The sequence below is a fragment of the Ovis aries genome, chromosome 8, assembly GCF_016772045.2.
Source record: "Ovis aries strain OAR_USU_Benz2616 breed Rambouillet chromosome 8, ARS-UI_Ramb_v3.0, whole genome shotgun sequence".
In the NCBI taxonomy this organism is placed as follows: Eukaryota; Metazoa; Chordata; class Mammalia; order Artiodactyla; family Bovidae; genus Ovis; species Ovis aries.
This window is the reverse complement of record NC_056061.1, coordinates 89,645,000-89,671,811: the sequence shown is the minus strand read 5'-3', so window position 1 is coordinate 89,671,811 and position 26,812 is coordinate 89,645,000. Positions and strand designations below refer to the sequence as shown.

At 52.7% G+C, this 26,812-nt stretch overlaps 1 protein-coding gene and 1 long non-coding RNA gene across 5 annotated transcripts; one reads left to right on the top strand and one right to left on the bottom strand.

The window, feature by feature from the left end:
- Window positions 1-182: 182 nt before the first annotated feature.
- Window positions 183-6,242, top strand: LOC121820219 (uncharacterized). Its single transcript, XR_006060693.2, has 3 exons — window positions 183-237; window positions 376-632; window positions 4,636-6,242. It is a non-coding gene; the product is annotated as an uncharacterized LOC121820219 (long non-coding RNA).
- On the bottom strand, window positions 2,085-26,724 carry TCP10L (t-complex 10 like). 4 transcript variants are annotated; one of them, XM_042253715.2, is made up of 11 exons: window positions 22,131-26,691; window positions 21,868-22,003; window positions 19,700-19,915; window positions 17,813-17,926; window positions 16,504-16,662; window positions 15,073-15,181; window positions 13,481-13,584; window positions 11,150-11,251; window positions 7,513-7,594; window positions 4,220-4,337; window positions 2,085-3,093 (listed from the first exon to the last, which is right to left on the bottom strand). In XM_042253715.2, the coding sequence occupies exons 2-11, from the start codon at window positions 22,000-22,002 to the stop codon at window positions 2,904-2,906; spliced, it is 1,329 nt and encodes a 442-aa protein (XP_042109649.1). In that variant the 5' UTR covers window position 22,003; window positions 22,131-26,691; the 3' UTR covers window positions 2,085-2,903. The 4 variants fall into 4 exon arrangements, 1 of the variants encoding a protein (XP_042109649.1); XR_006060691.2 differs by adding an exon at window positions 3,181-3,368 and having other exon boundaries at window positions 2,982-3,093; window positions 21,868-26,724; XR_006060692.2 differs by adding an exon at window positions 3,186-3,368 and having other exon boundaries at window positions 2,982-3,093; window positions 21,868-26,724.
- Window positions 26,725-26,812: the final 88 nt, after the last annotated feature.

The window sequence follows — 26,812 nt, the reverse complement described above, 5'->3', positions numbered from 1 at the left end:
TCTTACAGCTGAAAGGCAAGGTTCTTCTTTCATTTCGAAACTGGATTGGCTTGGGCTTAGAGGGAACCAGCAGAGAGGGAACAGGAAATCAGGATCAGGATCTTCTAGAAGGAATGAGGAACGAAGGGGTTTCTTCCCGTGACACCGAGGTCACTCTGGGCTGCGTGGGACGCCCACCTGCCAGACTCCCCTAAGCAGAGCCTCTGCGGGCACGCTCCCGCCACCTCAGGACCACAGGTGGGGAGGCCGCAGGGGATCGGGTGTCAGAGCCCCGGGTCGGTGGGCCGACAGTTAGTTGACCACTGCCGCCCTCGCGGCCATGTGGGGTCTTCTGCCCGCGCATCTCCTCACGCCTCGCCCTCTTCCTGTTCCCAGCCACCGTCCACCTGCAGGCTGGCTGCTGACACAGCGGCCGTGGAGGCAGGGGAGGATGCTGGGCTGGGCTTCTCAGCTCCCCGCGGGGAGGACCAGTCCGGTGTTAGCTGAGCCGCCCCGCCCCGCCCCCCTGCTCCTGAGATGCTGAGAAGCTGATGTCCCTCCAGAACAGGAAACAGTTGAAGTGCCCACCACCAGCCCTCCACCCTTCCCTGGAATCCATCAGGGGACCGCAGCAGGACCGTGTACTGGACCGTGTAAGTGACGCAGGCTCACCTGGCCACGGGGCAGGGACGCCTGTGTTTCTCAGTGTGGGGAGAGGGCCTCACGCAGAGGGGCGGGGCTCCCGTGTTCCTGCAGGGCTCCGCCCTCCTGGGACGTGGAGGCTGGACCCAGGGCGGCTGCGCTGGGCTCTGAAGGAGAGCAGTGGTGACGGGGGTGAAGATGCGGCAGGTCCCAAGGGAGGGGACTGTCCCTGGGTGGGGAAGCCTGGCTCCTCCTTCAAGCCCCCCTCTGGAGCCCGTGGCTGGCTCCTCCTGGTTTCCCCACATGCCCGTCAACCCCATGCTGTGAGGCTGTCGATGCCCTTCCAGCCAACTCAGCTTGCTGCAGACTGCTGCAGGTATATGGATCTATGCATGCATGCATGCATGCTAAGTCGCTTCAGTCATGTCCGACTCTGCAACTCTGTGACCCACCGGACTCCTCTGTGCATGGAATTCTCCAGGCAAGAATACTGGAGTGGGTAGTCATTCCCTTCTCCAGGGGATCTTCCCCCCCCAGGAATGGAACCCGAGTCTCCTGCCTCGACAGGCAGACACTGAGCCACTAGGGAAGCCCAGATTTAAAAGTACGGTCTAGATTTTGGGAATCAGAAGGAAACGGTTTTATAAGCTTGTTCTGATATGCAGCATACCAGAACGCACAGCACACACAGGCCTTCTGGGCGACCTGTCTTATTCTGACCCATGATCTCATGTGCGTGGCTGTTGGGAAGCATTCTGCCCATTCGGCAGAGTATCTGGTGTTTGAACAGAGTCTATCCACAAAATTGTATGCTGCCTTCTTCCCCTGATCTCCACAAACAGCTAGAAGCCCTTTAACTTGGTAGAGCAGTGTTTTGTTTTGTTTGCTTTAATGGAAATTTCCAGGATAAGCCAACTCAAAATAGTCAAAGCAATGAGTGAATCCATTTCTGGCTTTTCCCTGATGGTGGTCAGAAGGTAAAGAACCTGCCTGCAGTGCAGGAGACTTGGGTTCAATCCCTGGGTTGGAAGATCCCCTGGGAAAAGCAACTCACTTCAGTACTCTTGCCTGGAGAATCCCATGGACAGAGGAGCCTGGTGGGCCAGTCCGTGGGGCCACAAATAGTAGGATAAGGCTGAACAGCTAACACTTTCACTTTTTCTGTTTTTGGCTTTTTAGCAGTGGGTTGGTTTGGTCTGTTACATCTGACAAATGACCTCACCTCGTGGTATCTGCCTCTTGGGTGGAAAAGGCCCCATCCAGTGTGATTGCAATAGAATGCTTTGATTTTCAAATCAAAGCCAAGACCACACATTACTCTTGAGTTACTTCAAAAAGCCTCACCCAACCACTGAGGCTACTGTGGGGTGTGCACCATAGACTTTAGGACTGAAATGATCCCAGGCACTAACATTATACTTCACTTCTGTCGCATGAAGACATGGGCACATACAAACATCTCATAAGATTTTTCGGGAAATTATTCCTTTCTTGTATTTTGGGACTCTCTATTTTAGTATAAAAATCAGTTAAATGCCAGTTTGTGTCTTATTTTCTAGGCTGCCTGAAAAACAATAAAAGGGGCAACTCTCATTGCCTTGACTGTGAGATTTTAAAATGCAGAGTTTCAGGAGGTGGCTTACCACCCACACAGCGGTGGGCATGAGGCCAGGTCACTCAGACCCTGAGTCGGGCTCCCCGTGGGCGCTCCTGTAGTGGCGTGAACTGGTGCCCTGAGGAAAATGTTCGGGATGGTCAGGCTAAGCTGGTGTAATTCAGGAGGAGAGGACCAGGGGCCAGTTGCAGGCAGAGGCAGAGGCGCCCAGGGCCCAGGGAAGGCTGCCCGTCACATGTAGAGCTGGTTCTTGTGGTGGGCAGAGAGGAAGGGGTCTGGCCGGGGCCCTGGAGTCATTGTCTGCGAGCTTCCTGTTCTCTGGCTGGACTAGTGTTGATGCAGCCACCTTTCCGAACCAGGAGCCCGGGATCAGGCTGTCTCTTCCTTTATAATTTCTGGATGACTTGGATAGTCCTCAAGTTTTACATAATTTTTCATCATTTAGGGCCACAAATATTAGTTGTTTCTTTTTTTAGTAAATAATGTACTTGGAAGGTTACACATAAGTTGGAACAAGTTCCAACAAGCAATGTTGGAAGTTCACCGGTAAGGTTGGAAGGTCACAGTAATGTTGGAAGTTCACAGGTAAGGTTGGAAGGTCAAGGTGATGTTGGAAGGTCAAGGTGATACTGGAAGGTCACGGGTAAGGCTAGTTTTGAAGGAGAAGCTACTTCCTGTCCAGGATGATGCTTCCAGCCTCATCCCTAACCTTGACCCTCCCGGAGGCGTCCTTGGTCTCCTGGTGGCCATCATGATACACGGTCTTGGTGGAGCCGTCGGGGTACTCCCTCCTCTTGAACTGGGCCGTGTGGATCTCCCGCTGACCGTTGCTGAGCACGATGGTCTTGTCACCATTCCTGGTGGAGAGAACAAGCTTGTCAGTGGCCAGCACCTCCCGTGGGGACCAGTGGGGCCAAGGGATGTGACCACCCAAGTCTGCACACCTCACCCCCAGATCTTGGTAGACAGGGGTACAGATCCCGCCAGGGTGGGAGCAGCGCAGGCACCTGCAGAGTCAGGCTATAGACAGGAGCTGAGCAGGGCTAATGGCGGCCTGGGGAGAGCTCAGGAGAGAGGCCGGGGTCACGGGCCTGTTCCGGCAGAGTTGCTTGCGGGGCACCGGAAGGTAGCTCTGCAGGAGGAAGGAGAGGCCGCAGGGCTCCACCCGGGGAGAGGGGCCCTGAGGCGGGATCACCCGGGGAGGATCTGAGGCGGGATCACCCGGGGAGGATCTGAGGCGGGATCACCCGGGGAGGATCTGAGGCGGCGTCCCATGGGAGCGGCGGGGACCTGGTGTGGAGTCGCTTGCACAGCGATCCCGGCGGTGGTGCCGACACCTGGGGCTTCCGTGACAGGAGAGGGGAGCCACGGAGGCAGCAGCCCGCCGCTGCCGGGCCCCTGCGCTGTGGGGCGGGGGCGCTCGGGGGTCTGAGGGCGGCCCGGGGCGGGGGTGCCGGTCTCCCTGCTCCCCCGTCGGGACGGCACCTCCCCGGGCGTCCTGGACAGCTGCCCCGTGAGTGCTGCTGCCGGCTGGGCTGCTGCACACTCGGCCTCGGTGGGCACAGCCCGAATGCCGGGGGTTGTTTTCATGGCTGCAGTCCAGTCACGACCAATGTCAGTGGAGGAAACACTTGACAACGAGTGTCTATGGAGCGGGAGGTGGGAGGGAGCTTCAAGAGCGGGGGCATAGCACAGCTATGGCTGATTCACCTCGAAGCATGGCAGAAGCCTACACAGTGTTGGAAAGCAACTATGCTCCAATTAAAAAAATATTTTTAAAAAAATGAGTGTTTAGATCCATCTTAGCTATGATCAATCAGATCAAGGTTATAAGACCAAACCTCGAGGGTCAACGAAGTTTTCTGCTATACTTATACAAATACTGCAACTTTTACAAAACTTAGATTAATCCAGAGAATTGACAACTGCACAAACCACAAATTCCGGAGACTTCAGACCGACACCACCTGTCCTGGTACCAACCTTTCCACACTCACAATGGTCCCATCTGGGAATACAGTCTCCTCGCGTCCATCACTCAGACGCTGCACCGTCCCATCTGGAAACACGATTTCCTTTGAGCGGCCAGGGCAGACTTTTTCTGAAGAATACAGGTTAATTCAACAGATCTTCATAGCTGGAATATTTGTTGCATTATTTAGCTGTACAAACATATTTTACAGTGAGCCGCTCCAAGAGGGCTAGTTTGCAAGATGTTCTTGTATCCTGCTCTCTCATATTTTATTGATATTTGAATGTCTTGCTCCAGGCAGGCCCATCTCCCTGGTCTCATTAAAATACATAATTTATATTCTCCCAACTTCACTCAAATTATGTCCTAATTAAGATTTTTCTTTCCTTCCATATGCTCTCTGGCTCCCTAAATCCTGCCTTTCAAGACCGTCATCACTCACCCCACAGCAAATGGACCTTTGAAGGCCTTGGACCCTCGGTATGGTAGAGTTCACTGTCACTGTTTCCTGTGAACTTGAGGGGTCATGCCAGATGGTGAATGTTCGAGGGGAGAGAGAAGATATGGGAAAGCCTCGGACTGGAATTCCAGAAGAAGAAGGCAAGAACGAGGAGGAATGCAGATATGATCAAAGATAGTGACTGAATTTCCCAGACTGGATGCAAAAATGCGACTCCACAGATCTAGGAGGTCCAGCTTATTCCAAGCAGAATAAATGAAAAGAAATCCAAGGGGCATGTTACGGCTTGACCTGTCCCCCACCCAGAGTTCCTGTATTGATGTCCTGGCCCCAGTACCTCAGAACATGGCCTTCCTAGCACATGCAATTAGTCAAGACGACGTCATGCTGGAGCAGGGTGAGCCCTGACCCCACAGGACTGGTCATAGGAACAGAAGTCTTCAGGGTCAGAGGGGCATTGATCTTAATATATGCAGCTTATCCCCAAGAGGAACAGAAAATAGAAACAATGGATGTGTGTGTTTGCATGTATACATATATGCACACAGAGAATGATACAGCAGATGTGGCAACAGCTTAAAACTTGGTGAATCTGAGTAAGGAGCATATCGGACGCTTACATTAAAATAAATACATATTTTTAAATTTAGGGCAAACAAAAAAAAGGGGGGCTGAGTAACAGTTAAAGAGTTTGCTCTAATGGATAAATACAGAATGCAGTGCCCAACAGAGTTCACGTTCCTCTCAAGCTCACATAGAATCAGTACATTTAAATAGGAGTCAAACCGAAGAAAGGAGTCATACCCCTATGGTGGTGGTGGTTTAGTTGCTAAGCTGTGTCCGACTCTTGTGACCCCATGGACTGTAGCCGGCCAGGCTCCTCGGTCCATGGGATTCTCCAGGCAAGAATATTGGAGTGGATTGCCATTTCCTTCTCCAGGGGGATCTTTCTGACACAGGAATCGAACCCAGGTCTCCTGCATTGCAGGCAGATTCTTTACCACTGAGCTACCAGGGAGGCCCTCCTATAAAGAAAATTAAATCAGCAAAGTTAAAATAGAGGGAAAAGTCTCAGACTGAGATTCATGTCCAGGATCACACACACCCAATAGAAATATTTTGTCCCACCAGGATCCTCTGTTTTACTACCCTCAACAGAACATGAGGTTCTCTGCCCCTAGTCAATACCATAACCAGCTGTCCTTGACACCCCCTTCTGGGCTGATTAGCCATATTTCCCAGAGAGAAAGACAGTGACCACCTAAAATTGAGAGAGCTAGAGAAGGGAGCGCATGGGGTGGTTTGCATGATAGCCAGCGAGCCTATACTGAGGGTGGCTTTGGTTCTGTGGGCTACAAACTCAGAGAGATGGACTCCCTGTCTCAGTGAGGGAAGGACGCCTTGGTTTGGTATCATTTCAACATCTTTGTTTTGAAAAGCCGAGGGCAGTACTAACCCACCTCCAATTATGTGTAAGGAACAACAGGATTTGAAACACTTGACAAATAGGAAACAACTCTTTGGTTGGAAAGTATAAAGGCAAATCAATGAACCTCTTGAATTAAACAGGTAAACTGTCACTGGCTCATTCATCAGGGACCCTGGTCCTTCAAGGCAGACACTGGTGGGTATTCACAAACTGGACCTACGGTCCCGGTGATCTCAGAGAGCATGTTATAATTCCACCCTCTCTCAGGACAGCTGTGAAACCAGGTACAGTGGTCAGGAAGGATATTAAATGATGGCACATGGGAAGTGTCCAACCCAGAGGGGGATCTATTTTCAAATCGGTCCCAGATCAGGAAGTGACACTTTGTGCAAAGAAGTCGAGATGGTGACCTCAAGGCTGACCTTCCTTCTACGACGGCTCTGGAGACAGGCAGACCCATAATGGGGTGGAGGCTAAACGGCTGCAGTAAAGCCATCGAGGGACAATCTTTTGGAAATCCACAAAGCTCAGAGCAGGATCAGGACTTTGTTAGTTTCAACAGCAAGAGTAGCAACTCAAGAAGGTGGAAATGCCCATTTCACACAGAGCCTCAGTAGCTACAGGCAGCAAGAAAGACCTTGGGGGTACAATCTGTGCACTCTCTCAAAAATCCGCTCCAGAGGCAAAATTCTCAAACTTCTGGCTGTAATGCTGATGTTGGTTGTTCAATTGCTCAGTCATGTCCCACTCTATGTGACCCCATGGACTGCAGCACACCAGGCTTCCCTGTCCTTTATCATCTCCCTCCCGGAGCTTCCTAAAATTCATGTCCACTGAGTCCATAATGCCACTACCCCACCTCAGGCCAAACTACAGGGAGGGAACACAGCCCCACCCATCAGCAGAAAATTGGATTAAAGATTTATTGAGCATGGCCTTACCCACCAGAGCAAGACCCAGTTCACCCCACAGCCAGTCCCTTCCATGGGGAAGCTTCCACAAGCTCTGATGCTTATCCATCAGAGGGGAGACATAATGAAAACCACAATCACAGAAAACTAATCAAACTGATCACATGGACCACAGCCTTGTCTAACACAATGAAAGTATGAGCCATGCCATGTAGGGCCACCCAAAGATGGACAGGTCATGGAGGAGAGTTCTGACAAAGCGTGGCCCACTGGAGAAGGGAATGGCAAACCACTTCAGCATTCTTGCCTTGAGAACCCCAGGAACAGTATGAAAAGGGCTTTTAAGTGAGTTAATTGCTGAGTCACCTGGCCGACGTCTGCCATGGAGACTTTGCTTTAAAAGTGCCCACAGCTGGTAGAGTTAACCTTTCCCCAGGCAGCGCCCTGCGCATCTCCTGCCCATGGCCAGCACCTCTCCCCAGAGGTGCTCGTGGCATCACTCACCTGACTGCTTGTTGGGAACACGCCCAGCTTCCAGAGGGCGGCGATGTGCCGCGCCTGCTCTCCCAGCCCCGGCAGAGTGTGTCTGCAAACACCAGAAACACACCTGTGTCGGGATGCTGTCCGAGGGTCACTCTGCTGCTGCTGCTGCTAAGTCACTTCAGTCGTGTCCGACTCTGTGCAGCCCCATAGACGGCAGCCCACCAGGCTCCCCTGTCCCTGGGATTCTCCAGGCAAGAACACTGGAGTGGGTTTCCATTTCCTTCTCCAATGCATGAAAGTGAAAAGTGAAAGGGAAGTCACTCAGTCATGTCCGACTCTTAGCAATCCCAGGGACTGCAGCCTACCAGGCTCCTCCATCCATGGAATTTTCCAGGCAAGTGTACTGGAGTGGGGTGCCATCGCTTTCTCTGGGGGGGGGGTCACTCTGAGCCTGGGCTTAATCTGTGAATCTAGTAGAGCGCTTCCTGCAGGGTGAGGCCTGAGCTGTGTGTGGTAAGGAAAGTAGGGCTTTGGAAGAGGAGCAGGACATCAAAGCCCCCAAAATGGAGGCAACTAGGATGCCTGGTTAGTCCGGGGGATCACTGGCCGAGAGGTAGCCCTCAGCCTTTCACCCAGATGGGCTCTGGAACCTGGAACCTGCCAAGCTAAGCACCCTTGGGGGGATCTGTAGCTATCTAGACCCCCCCTATTTCATGACGAGCGCAGTGAGTGTGAGCTGTGATCCCTGCCACCGAGAGCCTCACCGCCCAGTTCTGGATAACACACGAGCTCGTCTATGGTCATCTGTCCACACATCTGCCTTTTTAACAGGTCCCATGATTGTGAGTTTCTGAGTTATGATGACTCCTTTGATTTTCAATCAAGTGGAGAAGGACCAGGTGGGAAAGTGCAAGAGAGGAGGGGGAGATGCTTGCTGTTGGGGGGTCCCTGGGCTAAGCCGGGTGAGCCTGGACCATGCAGCAGGGAGGGTGGGTTAAAGAAAGGAAGGCTACAGATACAAAAATCTGTTTAATGGATGGATTTGTTTTCAAAGTGAGAACTTGGGAGGAAGAAATCTCAGTCTACTCCGAGCTCTGAGGGTCTGGCCCAGTCAGTTGGTGCCGGCCATCCTGAGCGTCTTTGCTCGTCAGGAATAGAGGCTGAGAGAATGAACACGTGGAGAGAACTCTTTAAGTAAAGTTGAATTATTTGGAAAACTGTGCTCCCGAGGTTCAAGCGCAGTGCTTTCTTGTTTTGAAGTGAGTCTTCTCACATGGATCGTCTGTCCCAAAGTGAGTGGAAGCAGAGAGAAGGCTTATTTGTCCAGCATCTCCCTCCCAGGACGCCCGGGTCCTGTCCTGCCCAGCAGCTTGCCTTCACCATCTACACCGAGCATCTGCACCCATCCTTGGTCTCTGCGTTTCCACACCATCCTGAGTCTGGCTAAGAAACAACTATCTGTTGCCCCAACATCAGGGAAACTCCGGGGTTCAAAGTGTGAAGGGCTGGGTAGGTTACAAGATCAACACCACATAGCTGTGACGTAATGGGAGGCCACCTTCCAAACAGGTTCTTCCAGACTCTCCTATTTGCATTAGTTTGCAATAACAACAACAAAAAAGTACGTGTGGGTTAGCTCAGGTCACTGAGAGCTCGTATGGCAGTGAAATAGTTCAGCACTCCAACATTCACCCTCAGAAAGGGTCAGAGGCTTTAGCTGGAATGAAAACACAGAGCCATCAGCTGACCTCTCTAATTAAAACCAGTAAAACAAGAGGGAAACAGCAGAGATGAGCTCTGCAGCCCTTCAGGACTCCCAGGGCCCTAGCGCTACCTCTTAATCCCTAAGCCTGGTTTAAAAAAAAAAAAAAAAGTCAAGTTGCATATTTAAAGAAGGCCTAAGAAATGTGTCAAACGCAGTCTGGTGATGTTTCGGTGCTAGAAGACAGTTATCAGGTTACCACTCTCAGAACCAAGTTAGATCCCAAACTATCTGGACAATCACCTTTCTGGAGAAGTTCCTGTAAAAACTCCAGATTCTGCTGAATCTCTTCCCCCAAATACGATAACTTAACACAACCCAGACATCCGTTCGTCCCATGAGCCTTGGTCAACGTGACCCCTGCTCCCTCCAAACACGTCCCGTGCCTCTACTGGTCATACCCAGAGTTCTCAGCTGTCGGTGCCTGGTGCTCGACATGCACCACGCGGCACCGGCCTGCTGTGACCTTAGTCTGCGTAATAGCCTGCAGCGGATTCTCCCGGCCTGGGCACAGCTGACAGCTTGAGCCAGATCGTCCTTTGTCGTGTGTGTAGGAATGGAGGGGGCACCCTATATATGCTGTAGGACACTGACCGTGCCCGTGGCCTCCACCCTCTGGATGCCAACAGCCCCCCACCACTCCAGTCATGATAGCCAAGAGTGACCCCCAGCATTGTAAATGCTCCTGGGGGCCAGTTGAGAATGCTGATCTGTTAAACACGTGTGCCCTGATTTTCAGCTGTGGAAACTGAGGGCTCAGGAGATCAGTTCATTTCCCATGTTCACGATCATGGTCACTGAGAGTGATTCTGTCCCAGGCCCCTGTGGCTCCAAGGCCCGGGCTTCCTGCTTCATCCAGCACCCAGCACCGAAAGACCAGCACTGAGCATCTAGGACCCAGCATCCAGTGCCCAGCACCCAAAGTCCAGCACCAAGCACCTGGCACTCAACACCCAGTGCCTAGTACCTAGAGACCAGCACCCAGTGCCCAGCAGCTAGCACCCAGCTATGGGGAGACCAGTTCCTTCTCCTACCAGACAGTGCAAAAGCCATTCAACTGAAGAAGAGAGAAACCATCTCCTTCCCTTTGACCTCCAGCTTATACTAGGACTGAGTCCCTGGCTCTCTGCCTAAGTCTGCTGCAGTACTAATGCTAATTCTATAATTAAGGCACTTCTGTTAGGTGTTTACTACTGAGCAGGAGCACAGGCCATGCCCTGTGTCACTCGCTCTCATCACCATCCATCCAGTGAAGCTCATGGATGAGGCTTAGAGAGCTGACCAGTCCCTGAATGACTGAGCGAGAACTCATGGCCGGGACAGGGCTGGCGGCTACTCCCTCTCTGGTGTGGAATCCCGAGTTTCCCATTGACTTGAGCATCTCTCCGGCACAAGAGCACCCAGTAGGCAGAAGAGCCCCCCCCCCCCCGTGAAAGCCTGGCACCTGCCCACTTTCTAGCTTCATCCTTGAGCCCCCGAGGAAGAGGGTGACGATGAACAGACACTTTCCTAATAACCGGGGGGGTCTGATTTTTTTAAGACCAACGTGTAGCTGTACACACCAGTCTGGTGTCTTGCGGGCTCTCCGTCACGTCCCAGTTAGAACATCGTGGGGTGGTGTCTGGGGCTGCAGCTGTGGCCACACTATTCCACCCGCTTCCTGGGAGCCCTGCCCCCCAACAACACCCACCCCCGCCCTCTCCATGGACGTGACCTTCAGGGGCTGAGACTCTTTGCAAGGGCTGAAGTGTGGAGCAAGGAGGCGCTCCAGGCAAATACGAGCAAATTGCGTGCGAGCCTGCCTTGCTCTGGGAGGTGCGCGGCCCTGTTTACTGGAAGCAGACTGTCAGCACGGGAGCTGGGTCTGGGAAGACGGATGGCACCACCACAACGTACCTCATCCTTGGGGTGCTGGACCTCCCCCTCCTCCTCCTGTCTTATCTTGGTGTCCTCACGCTGGGACGCATTTGGGGGCAACTCTGGTTCTACAGGAAGATCCTGTGGAAAGAGCATCACATTGTCTGAGGAGACCGTGGTTAGGACGCCTGCCACCGCACCTCACTGGGCCAGCCCCGTGGCCCATCCAGGGCCATGTTCTGGGCTTCTGTGAAGGCGCACATCCCCAGCGTCCCTGTTCATCTGATCTGGGCCAGGATGGCCGAGTGGCAGCACAGCAGGTAAGGGAAACCTCCTGATCAAGACGTCGCCCCCCATCATCGGCCCCGATCGTCGCCCCCCCATCGTTGCCCCACCATCGTTGCCCCCCCATCATCAGCCCCAATCGTCGCCCCCCCATCGTTGCCCCCACATCATCGCCTCCATCGTCGCCCCCCCATCGTCGCCCCCCCCATCGTCGCCCCACGCAGAGCTGGCGGGGTTGCTTCTGAGGCATTGAGGTGAGCCCATGAGTGAGGGTCCAAAGTCAAGTAAAAGCCAGAGGAAAATGTCAACTCTTAGCGCCTTACTTATGACGTCAGAAAGGGCAGAACAGAATGTGGGCTGTTCTTGGGAGAAGGGAAGGGAAGTTATCTCTCACAGCTCCCTACTTCTACACCATATTGCTGTTGCTGCGCTCTCCAGGTGGCTCAGATGGTAAAGAATCTGCCTGCAATACGGGAGGCGTGGGTTCGATCCCTGGATCGGGAAGATTCCCCTGGAGGAGGAAATGGCAACCCACTACAGTATTCTTGCCTGGAGAATCCCATGGAGAAGAGCCTGGGGGGCTAGAGTCCAGAGGGTCACAAAGAGTCAGACACGACATAGAGACTAAACAACAACAACTTTTACCCCATAAATACGTTCAAGCCCAAATTTCCTTCCATGAAGAAAATTATAAATTCTTAAAGAGATGGGATTACCAGACCACCTGACCTGCCTCCTGAGAAATCTGTATGCAGGTCAAGAAGCAACAGTTAGAACTGGACATGGACCAACAGACTGGTTCCAAACCGGGAAAGGAGTACGTCAAGGCTGTATATTGTCACCCTGCTTACTTAACTCATATGCAGAGTACATCATGAGAAATGCCTGGCTGGATGAAGCACAAGCTGGAATCAAGATTGCCGGGAGAAATATCAATAACCTCAGATATGCAGATGACACCACCCTTATGGCAGAAAGTGAAGAGGAACTAAAAAGCCTCTTGATGAAAGTGAAAGAGGAGAGTGAAAAAGTTGGCTTAAAGCTCCATATTCAAAAAACTAAGATCGTGGCATCCAGTCTCATCACTTCATGGCAAATAGGTGGGGAAACAGTAGCTGACTTTATTTTGGGGGGCTCCAAAATCACTGCAGATGGTGACTGCAGCCATGAAATTAAAAGACGCCTGATCCTTAGAAGAAAAGTTATGACCAACCTAGACAGCATATTAAAAAGCAGATATATTACTTTACCAACAAAAGTCCATCTAGTCAAAGCTATGGTTTTTCCAGTGGTCGTGTGTGGATGTAGAATCGGACCATAAAGAAAGCTGAGCGCAAAATAATTGATGGTTTTGAACTGTGGTGTTGGAGAAGACTCTTGAGAGTCCCTTGGACTGCAAGGAGATCCAACCAGTCCATCCTAAAGAAAATCAATCCTGAATATTCATTGGAAGGACTGATGCTAAAGCTGAAACTCCAATACTATGGCCACCTGATGTGAAGAGCTGACTCACCGGAAAAGACCCTGATCTGGGAAAGATTGAAGGCGGGAGGAGAAGGGGACAGAGGACGAGATGGTTGGATGGCATCACCGACTCAATGGACATGAGTTTGAGTAAACTCTGGGAGTTGGTGATGGACAGGGAGGCCTGGCATGCTGCAGTCCATGGGGTCACAAAGAGTTGAACACTACTGAGCGACTGAACTGAACTGAATAATGCTACTGATTCTTGTTTTAAATACAGTGTATAATAAGCAGATTGCTAGCTAGCAGTTGGAGGTAATTATGCTATATTTGCCTTTGATTTTACTATTAATAGTTTTGGTTAAAAATTATAAGTAAAACTGTTATAAAACTTCAATTTGAGAACTCAAGTGATGGAAAAGTATCACTCTTATTTTGACAACGTGCTAAATGCCTCCAAGTGAAAGCAAGGAAAAATGTTTCGACATGTAGGCAAGGCTGCAGCCCCTCAGCAGGTAAGGGGGGCGGTATTTGGAATCACCATGGTTTTCTGTTCTCCCCATGAAGACAGAGGGGGCATCCCTCTCAGTGCTGGGGGCTGCACCCCCTCAACACACCCACCTGCAGCTCCTCGGAGATGCTCAGGGAGGAACACGTGGTCTCATCCATTGGTACCCGGGCGGGGAGCCTGCCTGCATTGCTCCCGGAGGGCGAGGAGCTTGTGTCTGCAGAGCAAGCATGTGAGGCTGAGAGAACAGTGCACACACGTCTTGAAACCACATTATCTAGTTTCCAAGTCCCACGTAAACTGACATGAACACATTCTGTTTCCTTCACGAGATCAATATGCAAACAGAGGGTCAGTTATACAGACACAGGGTCAATTGATCACGCGGGAAACGTGAGCTATTTAAAGAATACGCCTGCTAAGTCGCTTCAGTCGTGTCCGGCTCTGCGAGCCCCATGGACTGCTGCCCACCAGGCTCCTCTGTCCATGGGATCCTCCAGGCAAGAATACTGGAGTGGGTTATCATCTCCTCCTCCAGGGGATCTTCTCGACCCAGGGATGGAACCCATGTCTCTTACCTGTCCTGCCCCGGCAGGCAGATTCTTTATCACTAGCGCCACCCGGGAAGCCCATTTAAAGAATATATTCACCCTTTTTCACGTACTAAGATGGTTCGGGTGATGGAATTCAAAGGCCTGTTCTCTGCCTTGGAGCTGCGAATGAGCCAGCAGGCAGATGGGTGTGAGGAGAGGAAAACCTGACCCCACGGTGGCAGGTCTGCTGGGCAGAAGGGGTCTGGGGGTGAGCGCCACCTCAGTCCCAGGAGCTGGGGAGCATGTCTCCAAGGAGGCACCGCTCGTCAGGGGAGACAGGGCTGGAGGTTGAGGCTTGGGTGGGCGGGGGCTGTCCCACTCGGCATATCAGGAGCAGGAAGCTCCAGCAGGTAAACTGAGGTTGGGGGAGCAGGGTCGGGCCTGGCCCACAGGGTCCTCTCGGGGGCCCGGGGCCGCCGGCATTGACCCTCGAGGGGATGAAGAGCCAGCCTGGGCTGTGGGGAGACCCCGGGGCGGACCCAGAGGACCGGCAGGGAGGAGGGGCGGGGGCCCGCTAGGCAGGCAGAAAAGTCCGCGTCCACCCAGGCTGAGGGTGGGCTCTGAGATGGCAAGGCCGGGGGTCCTGCCAGGAGGACTGGCATGGGGGACAGGCAGCTAAGGGCAAGGTCTCCAGAAGCCACGCGATCCTGATCATCCTGCTGAGTTCACGGGGGCCTCGGGCACCCGCAGCTCATGCTCGGCACAAACGTGCCAACCTGCAGGGCCCCGGCTGGCGTGAGGCAGGGTTTAGGGTGGCAGGTCCGCACGTGGGTCTGAAGTGACTTGGGAAGAGCTCCCTCCCTGACACGTCCGGAGCTCGGGGGTCCTGCTGCTAGGACCCTGGAGGGGATGGTCCCATCTGGGTGGTGGACAGCCTGCCCCCAGGACCAGCTCTGGGTGTGCGGGGAGAGGGGATGTGCGGGGCAGACTGGCAGAAGGAGACCCAAAGGAACTGGAGAAAGAGGGTCAGAGCAGGGTGGACGACCTGCTGAGAACCACAGGCGCTCGCCAAGGGAAGACCTTCAGGATAATAAACACTAACAGGATAGTAAAAGCCAACGTCTGGGAGCAAACAGCAAACACGGGAGAAAAGCCGGCTCGAGGGGGCTCACCCGGGTTGGCCTGGGCTCGGTGGTCCTGGGGCGCGACCGCAAGGGCAGCTGGCGCTGGGGACCTCCTGCCGCTCCATTTCTGCAGACTTCGGGGCGATTGTTGGAGCACCTAGGGGCAAGGACGGGCACAGAGCCCGCAGGCCCGCTCAGCTGCGCACCTCGGGGCCAGAAATGACACCACAGAAAACCTCTTCCGCTGTCAGTTTTCAAACCGCCCGAGGACTCCGCCAGCAGCCCTGAGCCCAGCGCTGCAGGGACCGAGGGCTCCGCCAGCAGCCCTGAGCCCAGCGCTGCAGGGACCGAGGGCTCCGCCAGCAGCCCTGAGCCCAGCGCTGCAAGGACCTTTATTTTTGGTTTTGGTCATATTTTTGTTGTTGCTGCTGTTGTTCTTGAAGCAGAGTTGATTTGCAGTGTTGCGTTAATTTCAGGCACACAGCAAAGTGATTCAGTTAAATACGTATATTCTTTTCCAGCCTCTTTTCGCTTATAGGTTATCACAAAATATTGAGCAGAGCTCCCTAGGCTGCACAGCTGGTCCTTGTATCCGATTTATCTGCAGCAGTGTGTGCCTGTTAATCCTAGTTTACCCCTCTGTGCCCCGCTTCCTCTTCGGTAAACATGGGTTTGTGTTCTGGGTCTGTGGGTCTATTTCCATTTGGAGGGTAAGCTCATTCACATCATGCTTTAGATTCTGCATGTGGGTGACGCCGCATGTGCTCGTCTTTCTGCGTCTGGTCTTGCTTAGTACGATAATCTCGGGTTACATCCACGTGGCCTTGCCTCACTTGTTCCCTGGCTGAGCTGCGCTCCGTTGTATATCCGTGCCACGGCTTTTTCCTTCCTCTGTTGACGGACCCTTAGCTAGCTTCCGTGTCCCGGCTGTTGTAAACAGTGCTGCTATGAACGCTGGGGTGCGAGTACCCTTTCAAATTATGACTTTCTGTGGCTGTGTGCCCAGGAGTGGGAGTGCTGAGTCACGTGATGGCTCTATTTCTAGGGGCTGTTTTTTTAAAATGTATTCTATCGAGGTGTAGTTGATTTGCAATGTTTCTCAAGGTCTGCCATGCAGTCAGTTCAGCTCAGTCGTGTCCGACTCTTTGCGACCCCAAGGACTGCAGCCCGCCAGGCCTCCCTGTCCATCACCAACTCCCGGAGTTTACTCAGACTCACGTCCCTTGAGTCAGTTATTCAAGGGGCTGCTTCTAGGTGTAGGAATATACAGAGCACAACAGAGAAAATGGTAATCAACTCCATTCATTTACTTTTTTCGCATTAAAGTCAGATAATATTCATTAATACATGAAAAAATAATTATTCTTAATAAATTTAAACTATTTAGAATGATAAATTGAGTCTCCTTTTTAGACACAGTGGAATTTCATCTAAATCTAGGTTTTCAGTGTACAAATTAGCGCTGCTCTCCAGTGTTACCTTTCCATCCTCAGACAGGGCTGGCTTTTCTTCAGAGGCTTGTTCCCTCCCAGGAGGCTTTGCATGTCTGTCTTGAAGACTTCTGGAAAGAGCTTTATCTCCGTCTTCACATGGTATCAGTTTCCCCGAGTCAGTTTTCTCTGTCTCTCTGCTTATTGGCTGAAAACAAACGTGGGAGTACTTTTGCATTAATGACAATCATTATCCAAAAATATCAGCAAATACCTCATCTTGGCCATCACAGAAGCTAGGTTGTTATAGCCCTGTTTTCACGTGCTGCAAAGCAGAATTCTTGGTGTATCTCATCTCCCATGCGATAGCCCATGTTCATATGGAGTCGAGGAAAGTTAGCATTGATTGTCTAAAAGAGGTTTGCTATCACGGCAAAACAAATTGCTCAAAACTGAGTTTTAAAACATACAACATAAATTTTTTCTACCCTTTGCATTATTCAAAAATTGATAACTTTCAGGTGTGAGCACACCAATTCACTTGCATGTGCATTGATTAAGGAATTATGTTGCACGCTCCTAATTAATTCAGTTCAACACAGAACATAAGAGAAAGCTTCATCCCAAAGCAAACCAGTGACTCCACACAGCGCTGGAACTTCGGACACTCCCCACCCCAACAACCCGAAAAAGATAGCTTTCCTACTTTTAATAAACACCTGGATTAGGAGATCCCAGACCCTCCTTCAAGGAATAAAATATTTTCTGCTCAGTAGAGGTATTGGGGCAGGAGGGTAGGACACGAGGTCATCCCCAGCAGTCCAGGGGCTTTTCAGCCCAAGACGCTGGCCTCCAAGTGTGAAGACACCTCAGAGCTGAAGTAGCAAATATGCTGCTAGTAAGATGGACTAAAGAGGGGCTGCCCTTAGCCAGGAAAATGCCGCCAGGATCAAATAACACCCCGCAGGAGGCCCCCAGAAAGCAGCGTGGACTGTGCGTGGAGAGAGGCCGGGGCACGAGCCGCGAGGAGATGCGATGGCTGCAGGTACACACGAGGACGAGCCAGACAGCGTCGCGGCTGTGGTCACCTGGGCCCCGGCCCGAGGCTGGGCTAGCAGAAGGGAAGCACAGACCCAGGTGTACGGCTCTCCCGCACGTGCCCAGCTCCTGCCAGGCCCTCTGCCCTCGGGGCCCCAGGGAGCCTGCAGCAAGGGAGGGGAACCCCTGCCTTTACCAAGAGGGATTTCCTCCAGGGAAGCAGGGTGCCCCTGGGACGCGGCGGGGACACGTGGGCCTGGGTCCCCAGCCTTCACATCCTTTCACAGACGACACACCCCAGAGTCAGCTGGCGGAAGTACCTTTCCTGACGGCAGTCCCGGGAGCGCTGCCCTGTGACTCCGGCCAGCGTGCTTCGGCATTATCCCTGTATCAGCTGGCAGAGGGGACGTTTTCCCAAAAGCAGACTCTGACACCTAAGACAATTTATCACACAGAAAATTCAGGAAGCGAGGTCACGTCTCCTGAGGTACAGTAACTGAGAGAAGTGCACATTTAATCCATTCAACAGTAACTACAGGGGAAACAGGGATGCCAGGTGGGGGACCGGGGTGGGATCCTCCCTCAGGGTGTTGCCGGCTCTCAGGAACACACGCCGCGCCCCAGACAAGGCGCCCTGTGTGCTTTGCGGTGCTCTGTGTCGTGGCTCACTGTCTGAAAATATCCCGAGATCCCCAAGGCAACGAAACCAACGCCTGATCTGTTTCCTTGCGCTGTGTGTCTTCAGCTGAGAAAGGATTCAAGAAGGAAGAAAACGTGCCCCCGTTTCTAGCATCACTCACAGTTTATCTAAGATCTGAATTGGGAGACCCACAGCCTCCCAGCTCTGAAGCAAGTGGCCGGATCCCTCAGGTGGGAGGAAGTATTCCAGTTACTCACCACTCAGCCCAGAGGGCGGGGAAGGGGCGGGGGGGGGGGGGGGGGGCTGGGGGGAAGCTGGTCCAGCGTGCTCATGGGTGGTCACTGACCTCGAGGTCGTTGTCCTTCTGATCTTCTGCCCCTGAGTCGTGTCTGCACACAGATACGCCTGTGTGCACCTAAGTGTGCAATTCACTTGTGTGTCTGTTCCCTTCAGGTCAGGTGTGTGCTCTGCAGGGCAGGCCCGGTCCCTCTAAGCAGCCCCGTGACCCTGTGACGGGGACTGTGCACAGAGCTAAGGGATGTTTGGAAGCCCGCCAAGCACAGGAGCTCAAAATGAGCGAGAGAGAGAGAGGAAGAGGGAGGCCCATCCGTCGTATCACAGACACCCCAAGTCCTTGGGCTTCCCTGGGGGCTCAGCTGGTAAAGAATCCACCTGCAATGAGGGAGACCTGGGTTCGATTCCTGGGTTGGGAAGATCCCCTGGAGGAGGGAAAGGCTACCCACTCCAGTGTTCTGGCCTGGAGAATCCAATGGACTGTACAGTCCCTGGGGTCACGCAGAGTCGGACACAACTGAGTGGCTTTCATTTTTCAGTTTCAAGTCCTTGAACTACAGACTCAGAAGCCCACACAGTGAGTGCAGACAAGAAGTGTTAGCGCTTCCCTTAATCTGCTGGAGGAAACCCCCAGTTACATTTCGAGGGTGTTTACGTGGTTTCTCGCTGACTCCTGCACACACAGCTCGAATGGCCCAGTTCTTTAGATGCATATCAGGAAACATGCCAACCCAGCAACAGACTCCCAGCCACCCCACCATCTCTGCGGCCTATGCTCAGGACGGCCACCCACGCGCGGAAGCGGGCGCTGTGTGCAGGGAAGCAGGGCGAGCTCTTTCCCATCTCTCCATTAAGTGACCCCAGTGCTTGGACAGAGCCCTGGGGCCCGTAGGCTGCTTCTGGGGTCAGCGAGCTGGTCCGAGTCTGGACTCTGGCTCCCCAGCCACATGACTAACCCTGGGGTTAGACGGACCCACCTCAGGGGTCGTGACACTGGTCAATAGGGGCAGAAAGCACAGATCGCCCCCCGTAAACCCGGGCAGCATCCAAGTGCTTTTGCTTGGTGTTAGTAGATGTCTTTGCAGACAGACACACAGGGCCCCCGTGAATGCCCTGGCCCACTCCCGACTGTAACTGGTTGCTCATGGGGCGTGGAGCTGACCAGAGGAGGCAAGCCCTCCTGTCTCCTTCACGGGAAGTGCCACAGTCACCCAACGCCAAGCATGCAGCTCTGTGGGTGATGCTCTGGGCTAGCAAACAGAGGCCCTGGTACCCGAGCGTCTGAGCGTCTTCTCACGTGCACCGAGCCCGCTGAGCTCCGCTTGGCCTCCAGGCGGCGCCGCTCCGAGGCCCTTAGCCCAGCCCGCAGCTCCAGGTTCTGCTTCACCAGCGCGTCCATCTGGGCCCGGAGCTCACGGTGGGTGGCTGCCCAGCGGGCCTCCTGCCTCCTGAACTCCTCTCGGAGCCCCGAGACCTCCTGCTGCAGCTGCTGCAACAGGAGAGAACAAGGACCGCTGTCAGGACCCCACGGCCGCTGGGCCGGACGCAGCCAGGAGACCTCCGTCCGTCTCCACCAAGTCACGTACAGGTGACACAACCAGCTCAGGAGGCTTATCCTTCCTGCTAAACACTACTGGGCAGAAGGAGGCTGAGAGGGCTCTTGCTTCTTCCCCCCTCATCTTATCCTAAAGGGTCAGGACAGCCTGGACTGAAGAGTGTGAGCGCCGAAGGGATTCAGACCCAGACTGTGACCTTGGCTGCCCCCCTTCCTTGCTGTGTGACCTCAGGTAAGCCACTCAACCTCTCTGGGCCTCAGCTTCTGCTCCTCTAAAATGATGATACAAAGCGACCTCAGGCCATTGCTTTGAGAGGGGAAACCTATGCGTAGAACACTCAGTGCGGAGAATGAAAAATGGGGAATAGATGTTACTTGTTGCTTTGCACTTCTTCACTCAATTATGTCCAGCTCTCCACATTAAAGTACAAAACAGACTTCAAAATTAGAAATACAAGGGGCTTCCCTGGTGGTCTGGTGGTTACGAATCCACCTTGCAGTGCAGCGGATGCTGGATCAATCCCTGGTCCAGGATCGATCCCTGGTCCTATATGCCAGAGGGCAACTAAGGCCGTGCACCACACCTACTGACCCAGGGCCCTGGAGCCCGTGAGCCACAGGCACTGAAGGCTGAGCACCCTAGGGCCTGCGCTCTGCAGCGAGGGAAGCCGCCGCGGTGAGGACCGCAGCCAACAGTAGACCCTGCTCCGCACAGCTAGAGAAAGCCATGCACAGCAAGGAAGACCCAGCACAGCCAAAAATAATAGATAAGTAAAGAAATAAATATGCTTTTTAAAAAGTGGGTGGAAATCATCTTTTTATGAAAGAAATATAAGCTGTTGGGCATAACAAAGGAAATGTTCTTTGTATATCAGAATAAAAGCTGTTTTCAGAAAAAAAGGTATTAATTTGCCTACCTTAGAAACAGTTTAGTAGAGAGACTTAGGGGAGGGAAAAATAAGTTTAAAAAACTCTAGAACTTGAGGAAGATATTTTCCTTTTATAGAGATTACCTCCAAAAAGTAATTAACATCACATTTACAAATTAACTATTAAAAGGAAAAAAACACAATTTGAGAGAAAATTAGTAATTATATTATTCTCTCATTTTCTTCTAGAAACAGTGGGAAAGTCAATGCATTTCCATAGTGAAGTAAATTCACATTCTTCTTTTCCTCATCTGTAGGAATTATTCTAAAAACAAACAAGTTCGTGAAGGCTGATGCCGCAGAGCTTCTGGGCAGAGGGGTGGGCTGACGAGGCCCCAGAAGCTTGGGCGTGGTTCCCTGTCCTCCAGACCCCGGTTACTTTCCCGCATAGAACCTGCGGGTCATGAAGAGAGGGCGGGGAGCAGGGGCATTCCAGAGCTGGGTGCCCAGAACACAGTCGGGCAAGGACTGGCAAGAGTGGGTCAACACCAGGAACTGAGAAACCCAGGCCTGCGCCACTCAGGCCTGCATCCCCCAGGCCTGAACCCCCTGGACCTTAACCCCCAGGCTGCACCACCCCTAAGCCTGCATTCTCCAGCCCTGCACTCCCCCAGGCCTGTACCCCCAGGCCTGCACCCCCCAGGCCTGCACCCCCCAGGCCTCCACCCCCCAGGCCTCCACCCCCCAGGTCTGCATCGTCCAGGCCTGCACCCCTCAGGCCTGAACCCCCTAGATATTAACCCCCAGGGCTGCACTGCCCCTAAGCCTGCATTCTCCAGCCCTGAACTCTCCCAGGCTTGCACCCCCAGGCCTGCACCCCCTGGACCTTCACCCCCTGGACCTTCATCCCCAGGCCTGCAACCCCAGGCCTGCACCCCCTGGACCTTCACCCCCTGGACCTTCATCCCCAGGCCTGCAACCCCAGGCCTGCATCCTCCAGGCCTGCACCCCGCTCACCATCATGGCCTCAGCCCCGCCATCCTCTGGGGAGTACCCAGCTGCTGTCTCGGGCTTGGGCCCGGCCCCGCCATCTTCTGGGCAGCCGGGCTCCGTCTCCGCCGGCTCCTCGGCCCCCAGGTGAGCCCTCAGCATTCTGAGGAGGGAGCAGAAGGTCGGTGGGCGGGGAGGGAGTGCAGGCCGCCCCCGACTGCCTCATGGGACGCCCCCCTCACGACAGCCCAGCTCGGCCAGTGTGGTGCCTACAAAGCTGACTCACGGACCGGCCATGGCGCTGTCTGCCAAGCTCCCACAGAGGACCGAGCGGCCACACGCCGGCGCTCCTTGGTGGTGGAGCGCAGACGCTGTGACTCACAGACCATCGGGCCGTGCAGACGGGACCCCGGCTGGCCCTGCGACCGCGGCTGTGCTCAGGGGGTTCTCCGTGGGAGGCTGAGGCCCCCGCTCTGCGCACAGCACTGCCCAGACTGCTGGAGTGGACCCTCTGCCCACCAAGCTGAAGGGGCGGCTTCTCTAGCACCAGTGGGCCGAGTCTAGGCCACCGGGGACCAGGGACGCCACCCAGGAGCGGGGATGCTGGCCCTGCCCCCGGCGCCTCAGGCGGGGCCGGGTGGGCAGGTTTCCAGCCTTCAGGCTGCGGGCTTCTGGCCGTGGAGACTCCTGCGGCTCCCGGCCAGGCTGCGTGCAGACACGAGGAGGAGCCGGGCTGGAGGGGAGGCGCATCCACCGCTGCACGTCACAGCCGCGGAAAACAGAGCCAGACCCGAGAAAGCAAGTTCCCGCAAACACGGGGCATCCTCCGAAACCGCTCTCAGCCGACAGTCCTTCCTTTCTGCTCAAGGAAACCTGGGCCTTGATCAAAATGAGGATTAAGGCTGACTCAGAGTGACGGGGGAGTGTGGCCTTGAGTACAGAATGAAGCAGGGCAGAGGCTGAGTTTCGTCAAGCGAGCACACCGGTCATAGCAAACATGTTCTTCCAACAACGCGAGAGACGACTATTCACATTACCGGGCAGTCAAAACCCAAATCAGACTGATTATATTCTTGTAGCTGAAGATGGAGAAGCTCTATACAGTCAGAGGAAACAAGACCAGGGGCTGACTGTGAATCAGATCATGAGCTCCTTATTACAAAATTCAAACTCAAGCTGAAGACAGTAGGGAAAACCACTCAGGTCTGACCTAAATCAAATCCCTTTTGATTATACACTGGAGGTGACAAATAGATTCAAGGGATTAGATCTGATAGAGTGTCTGGAGAACTATGGAAAGAGATGTGTAACACTGCACAGGAGGGGGTGAGCAAAACCATCCCAAAGAAAAAGAAATGCAAGAAGGCAAGCGGTTGTCTGAGGAGGCCTTACAGATAGCTGAGAAAAAAGAGAAGTGAAAGGCAAATGAGGAAGGGAACGATAAACCCAGCTCTCCAGAGAACAACAAGGAGAGATAAGAAAGCCTTCTCAAGGGCATAATGTGAAGAAATACAGGAAAACAACAGAATGGGAAAGATGAGCGATCTCTTCAAGAAAACTGGAGATTTCAAGGGAACGTTTCAGGCAAAGATGGGCTCAATAAAGGACAGAAACCACACGGACCTAACGGAAGCAGAAGACATTGAGAAGAGACGGCAAGAACACACAGAAGAACTTTACGCAAAAGGTCAGAATGACCTGGATAATCATGATGGCCACGATGGTGCGGTCACTCGCCTAAAGTTAAACCTCCTGGAAAGTGAAGCCAAGTGGCCTCAGGAAGCATCACTACAAACAAAGCTAGTGGAGGTGATAGAACTCCAGCTGAGCTATTTCCAAACCTAAAATACGGTGCTGGGCAAGCGCTGTGCTCAATGCGCCAGCAAACTTGGAAAACTCAGCAGTGGCCACAGGACGGGCAAAGGCCAGTTTTCATTCCAATCCTAAAGAAGAGCAATGCCAAAGAGTGCTCAAACTACTGCACAATTGTGCTCATTTAACATGCCAGCAAGGAAATGTTCAAAATCCTTCAAGCCAGGCTTCAACAATACATGAACTGAGAACTTCCAGTCGTTCAAGCTGGTTTTAGAAAAGGCAGAGGAACCAGAGATCAAATTGCCAACATCCGTTGGGTCATGGAGAAAGCAAGAGAGTTCCAGAAAAACATCTACTTCTGCTTCATTAACCATTCTAAAGCCTTTGACTGTGTGGATATCAACAAACTGGAAAATTCTTAAAGGGACAAAAATATCAGACTACGTTACCTATCTCCTGGTATCTGTGTGCAGGTCAAGAAGCAGCAGAACCAGACATGGAACAACTTACATGATTCAAAATTGGGAAAGAAGTACATCAAGGCTGTATATTGTCACTCTGCTCATTTAACTTTTATGCAGAGTATATCATGTGAAATGCCGGGCTGGATGAAGCACAAAGCTGGAATCAAGATTGCCAGGAGAAATATCAATAACCTCAGATATGTAGATGATACCACACTTGAGACAGAAAGTGAAGAGGAACTAAAGAGCCTCTTGATGAGGATGAAAGAGGAGAATGAAAACCTGGCTTAAAACTCAACATTCAAAAGACTAAGATCATGGCATCTGGTCCCATCACTTCATGGCAAATAGAAGGTGAAACAATGGAAACAGTGACAGACTTTATTTTCTTGGGCTCCAAAATCACTGCAGATGGTGACTGAAGCCATGAAATTAAACGATGCTTGCTCCTTGAAAGAAACGCTATGACCAACCTAGACAGTATATTAAAAAGCAGAGACATTACTTTGCCAAAAAACTATGGTTTTTCCAGTAGTCATGTATGGATGTCAGAATTAGACCATAAAGAAAGCTGAGCACCGAAGAAATGATGCTTTTGAACTGTGGTATTGGAGAAGACTCTTGAGAATCTTGGACTGCAAGGAGATCAAATCAGACTACCCTAAAGGAAATCAACCCTGAATATCAATTGGAAGGACTGATGATGAAGCTGAAACTCCAATATTTTGGCCACCTGATTCGAAGAGCCAACTTATAGGAAAAGACCCTGATGCTGGGAAAGATTGAGGGCAGGAGGAAAGGGGGGCAACAGAGGATGAGATGGTTGGATGGCATCACTGACTCAATGGACATCAGTTTGAGCAAGCTCCAAGAGATATTGAAGGACAGGGAAGCCTAGTGTGCTGCAATCCATGAGGTCACAAAGAGTGTACATGACTTGGCGACTCCGACAGCAACAGAGGACATCAGTGATTGTCCCCGGGCGAAGGACATGGGGGAGGGGCAGGCTTACAAGGAAACTGAAACTATGACACCTACAGCTGTGTGCAAGCAGAAACGCGTTTATTCACAAACGTCAAGCTATACTAAACATGGAATGAACAATTTAACCACAGTGACAGATAAGTCAGAAGTTAAAAGCCTCTGTTTTGTGAAGAAAGACAATCAAGAGTACCAACAGCAAAGACTATGAACAGACTGATAATTCCATCGTCCCATCCCCAGTCGGGTTTTACTAAAGTTTCGCTCAGAAGTTGGCTTGAGTGTGTCATTTCTGTGCCTCTGAAAAGGTACGTCTTTCCTGTTTCTCTAACAGGATGAATATCAGCTCCAAAGGCAGTCTTGGGGTCACCCCCAGCATCAGCCAACCCAACAAGAACTGCCGCCTCACCTAGTCCAGGGCGGTCATCGGGCAGGGTCCTGGAGCCCCCCGACCCCTCCGCTCCTTCTCAGGGAACAGCGATCGATTCTAAACTGCCTCCCCACCTTAAAGGGGCACACGCATACCGCACTTCCCAACACTCTGGCTCGCTTTATGACTTCATAAAGTTAAAAGACAATTAAATGTTTACAAACATGTGGTTTGGGTATAGTCAGTTCAAAGTCAGTGCAATATGTTACCCACAAGGGAACTGAAGGTGGTGGGACTCCACCTCCCAAATGACCGCCCACGATGTGTTTAATATCGGGCTTTCCGTGTGTAGCACAGAGCAAGGCTTCATTTCTCTCAACCCGTGTCCTCAAGGACGCAAACCTGCCCTTTGACCCGTTATTTGCTAGAAGGGTCCCTGCAGACACAGAGGGAGCGTGGCTGGGTGAGTCCGCAGCTGGGGAAGTAAATCAGATGGCGTCCCTGGAGGTGGGGGAGGGCCCAACCCCAGGCCTGCAGACCCTGGACAGGAGGAGAGCAGGGCTTCCTGGCGAAGCCACAGGATCAGAGGACCCGGACACAGGCTCTGGGGCACCATGTGGCAGTGAAAGCATGCTCTCGACCGTGCTGGCTGTTGCTGGGAGTTCTAGGAAAGTGCTGGAAGAAAAAGGCATTTCTAGGCTCTTAGCTCTATGAAGGCATGACCCTGTGATTCATTAGAAAGACTACTTGTGACTAACGCTGCCCGCTGAGAAAACAGTTTGAAAGTACATTCCTAACGGTGTCTAGTTAGAGAATCCTCTTAACAAGAACAGTTTGACCAGATCGTAATATTCTTCAAATACACCGGGGAGAATGTCTAGTTGACTGTGGCCACGGTGTTTGAATTTGGAGTATGACTTTAAATGTGCTCCTGGCTCTGGGATCTCACTGAACGTGCCAGTTAAGAGCCCAGTTGGTGCTGAGTGGGGTCTTCTGTGAACACCAGCTCCTCTTCTCTCGTCACAAAATTTTGGCACACAGGGCAGACTCCATCTCTCTATGCCCCCGTCTCCCTTCTGAGCGTCAGGTCAGAGGGTCCCTTTTCCCCAAGGCCCCCCAGCCTGCAAAATTCAGACGTGAATGTGGTTTCAGGTTTTGTTCAGTGTCGATAAATGAAGAAGATTGCTTGGTAAACTGTGATTCTTTCAACGCTTCCCGCACCCAGGAGCCCTGTGGGAAGCTGCCACCCACGGGGGCTGCCCGAGCAGGGTCACAGCTGGGGGAGCAGCCAGCTCGTCGCAACCACAAGCCTGAGAAACAGGAAGGGGCGGGCCTGTCCCTG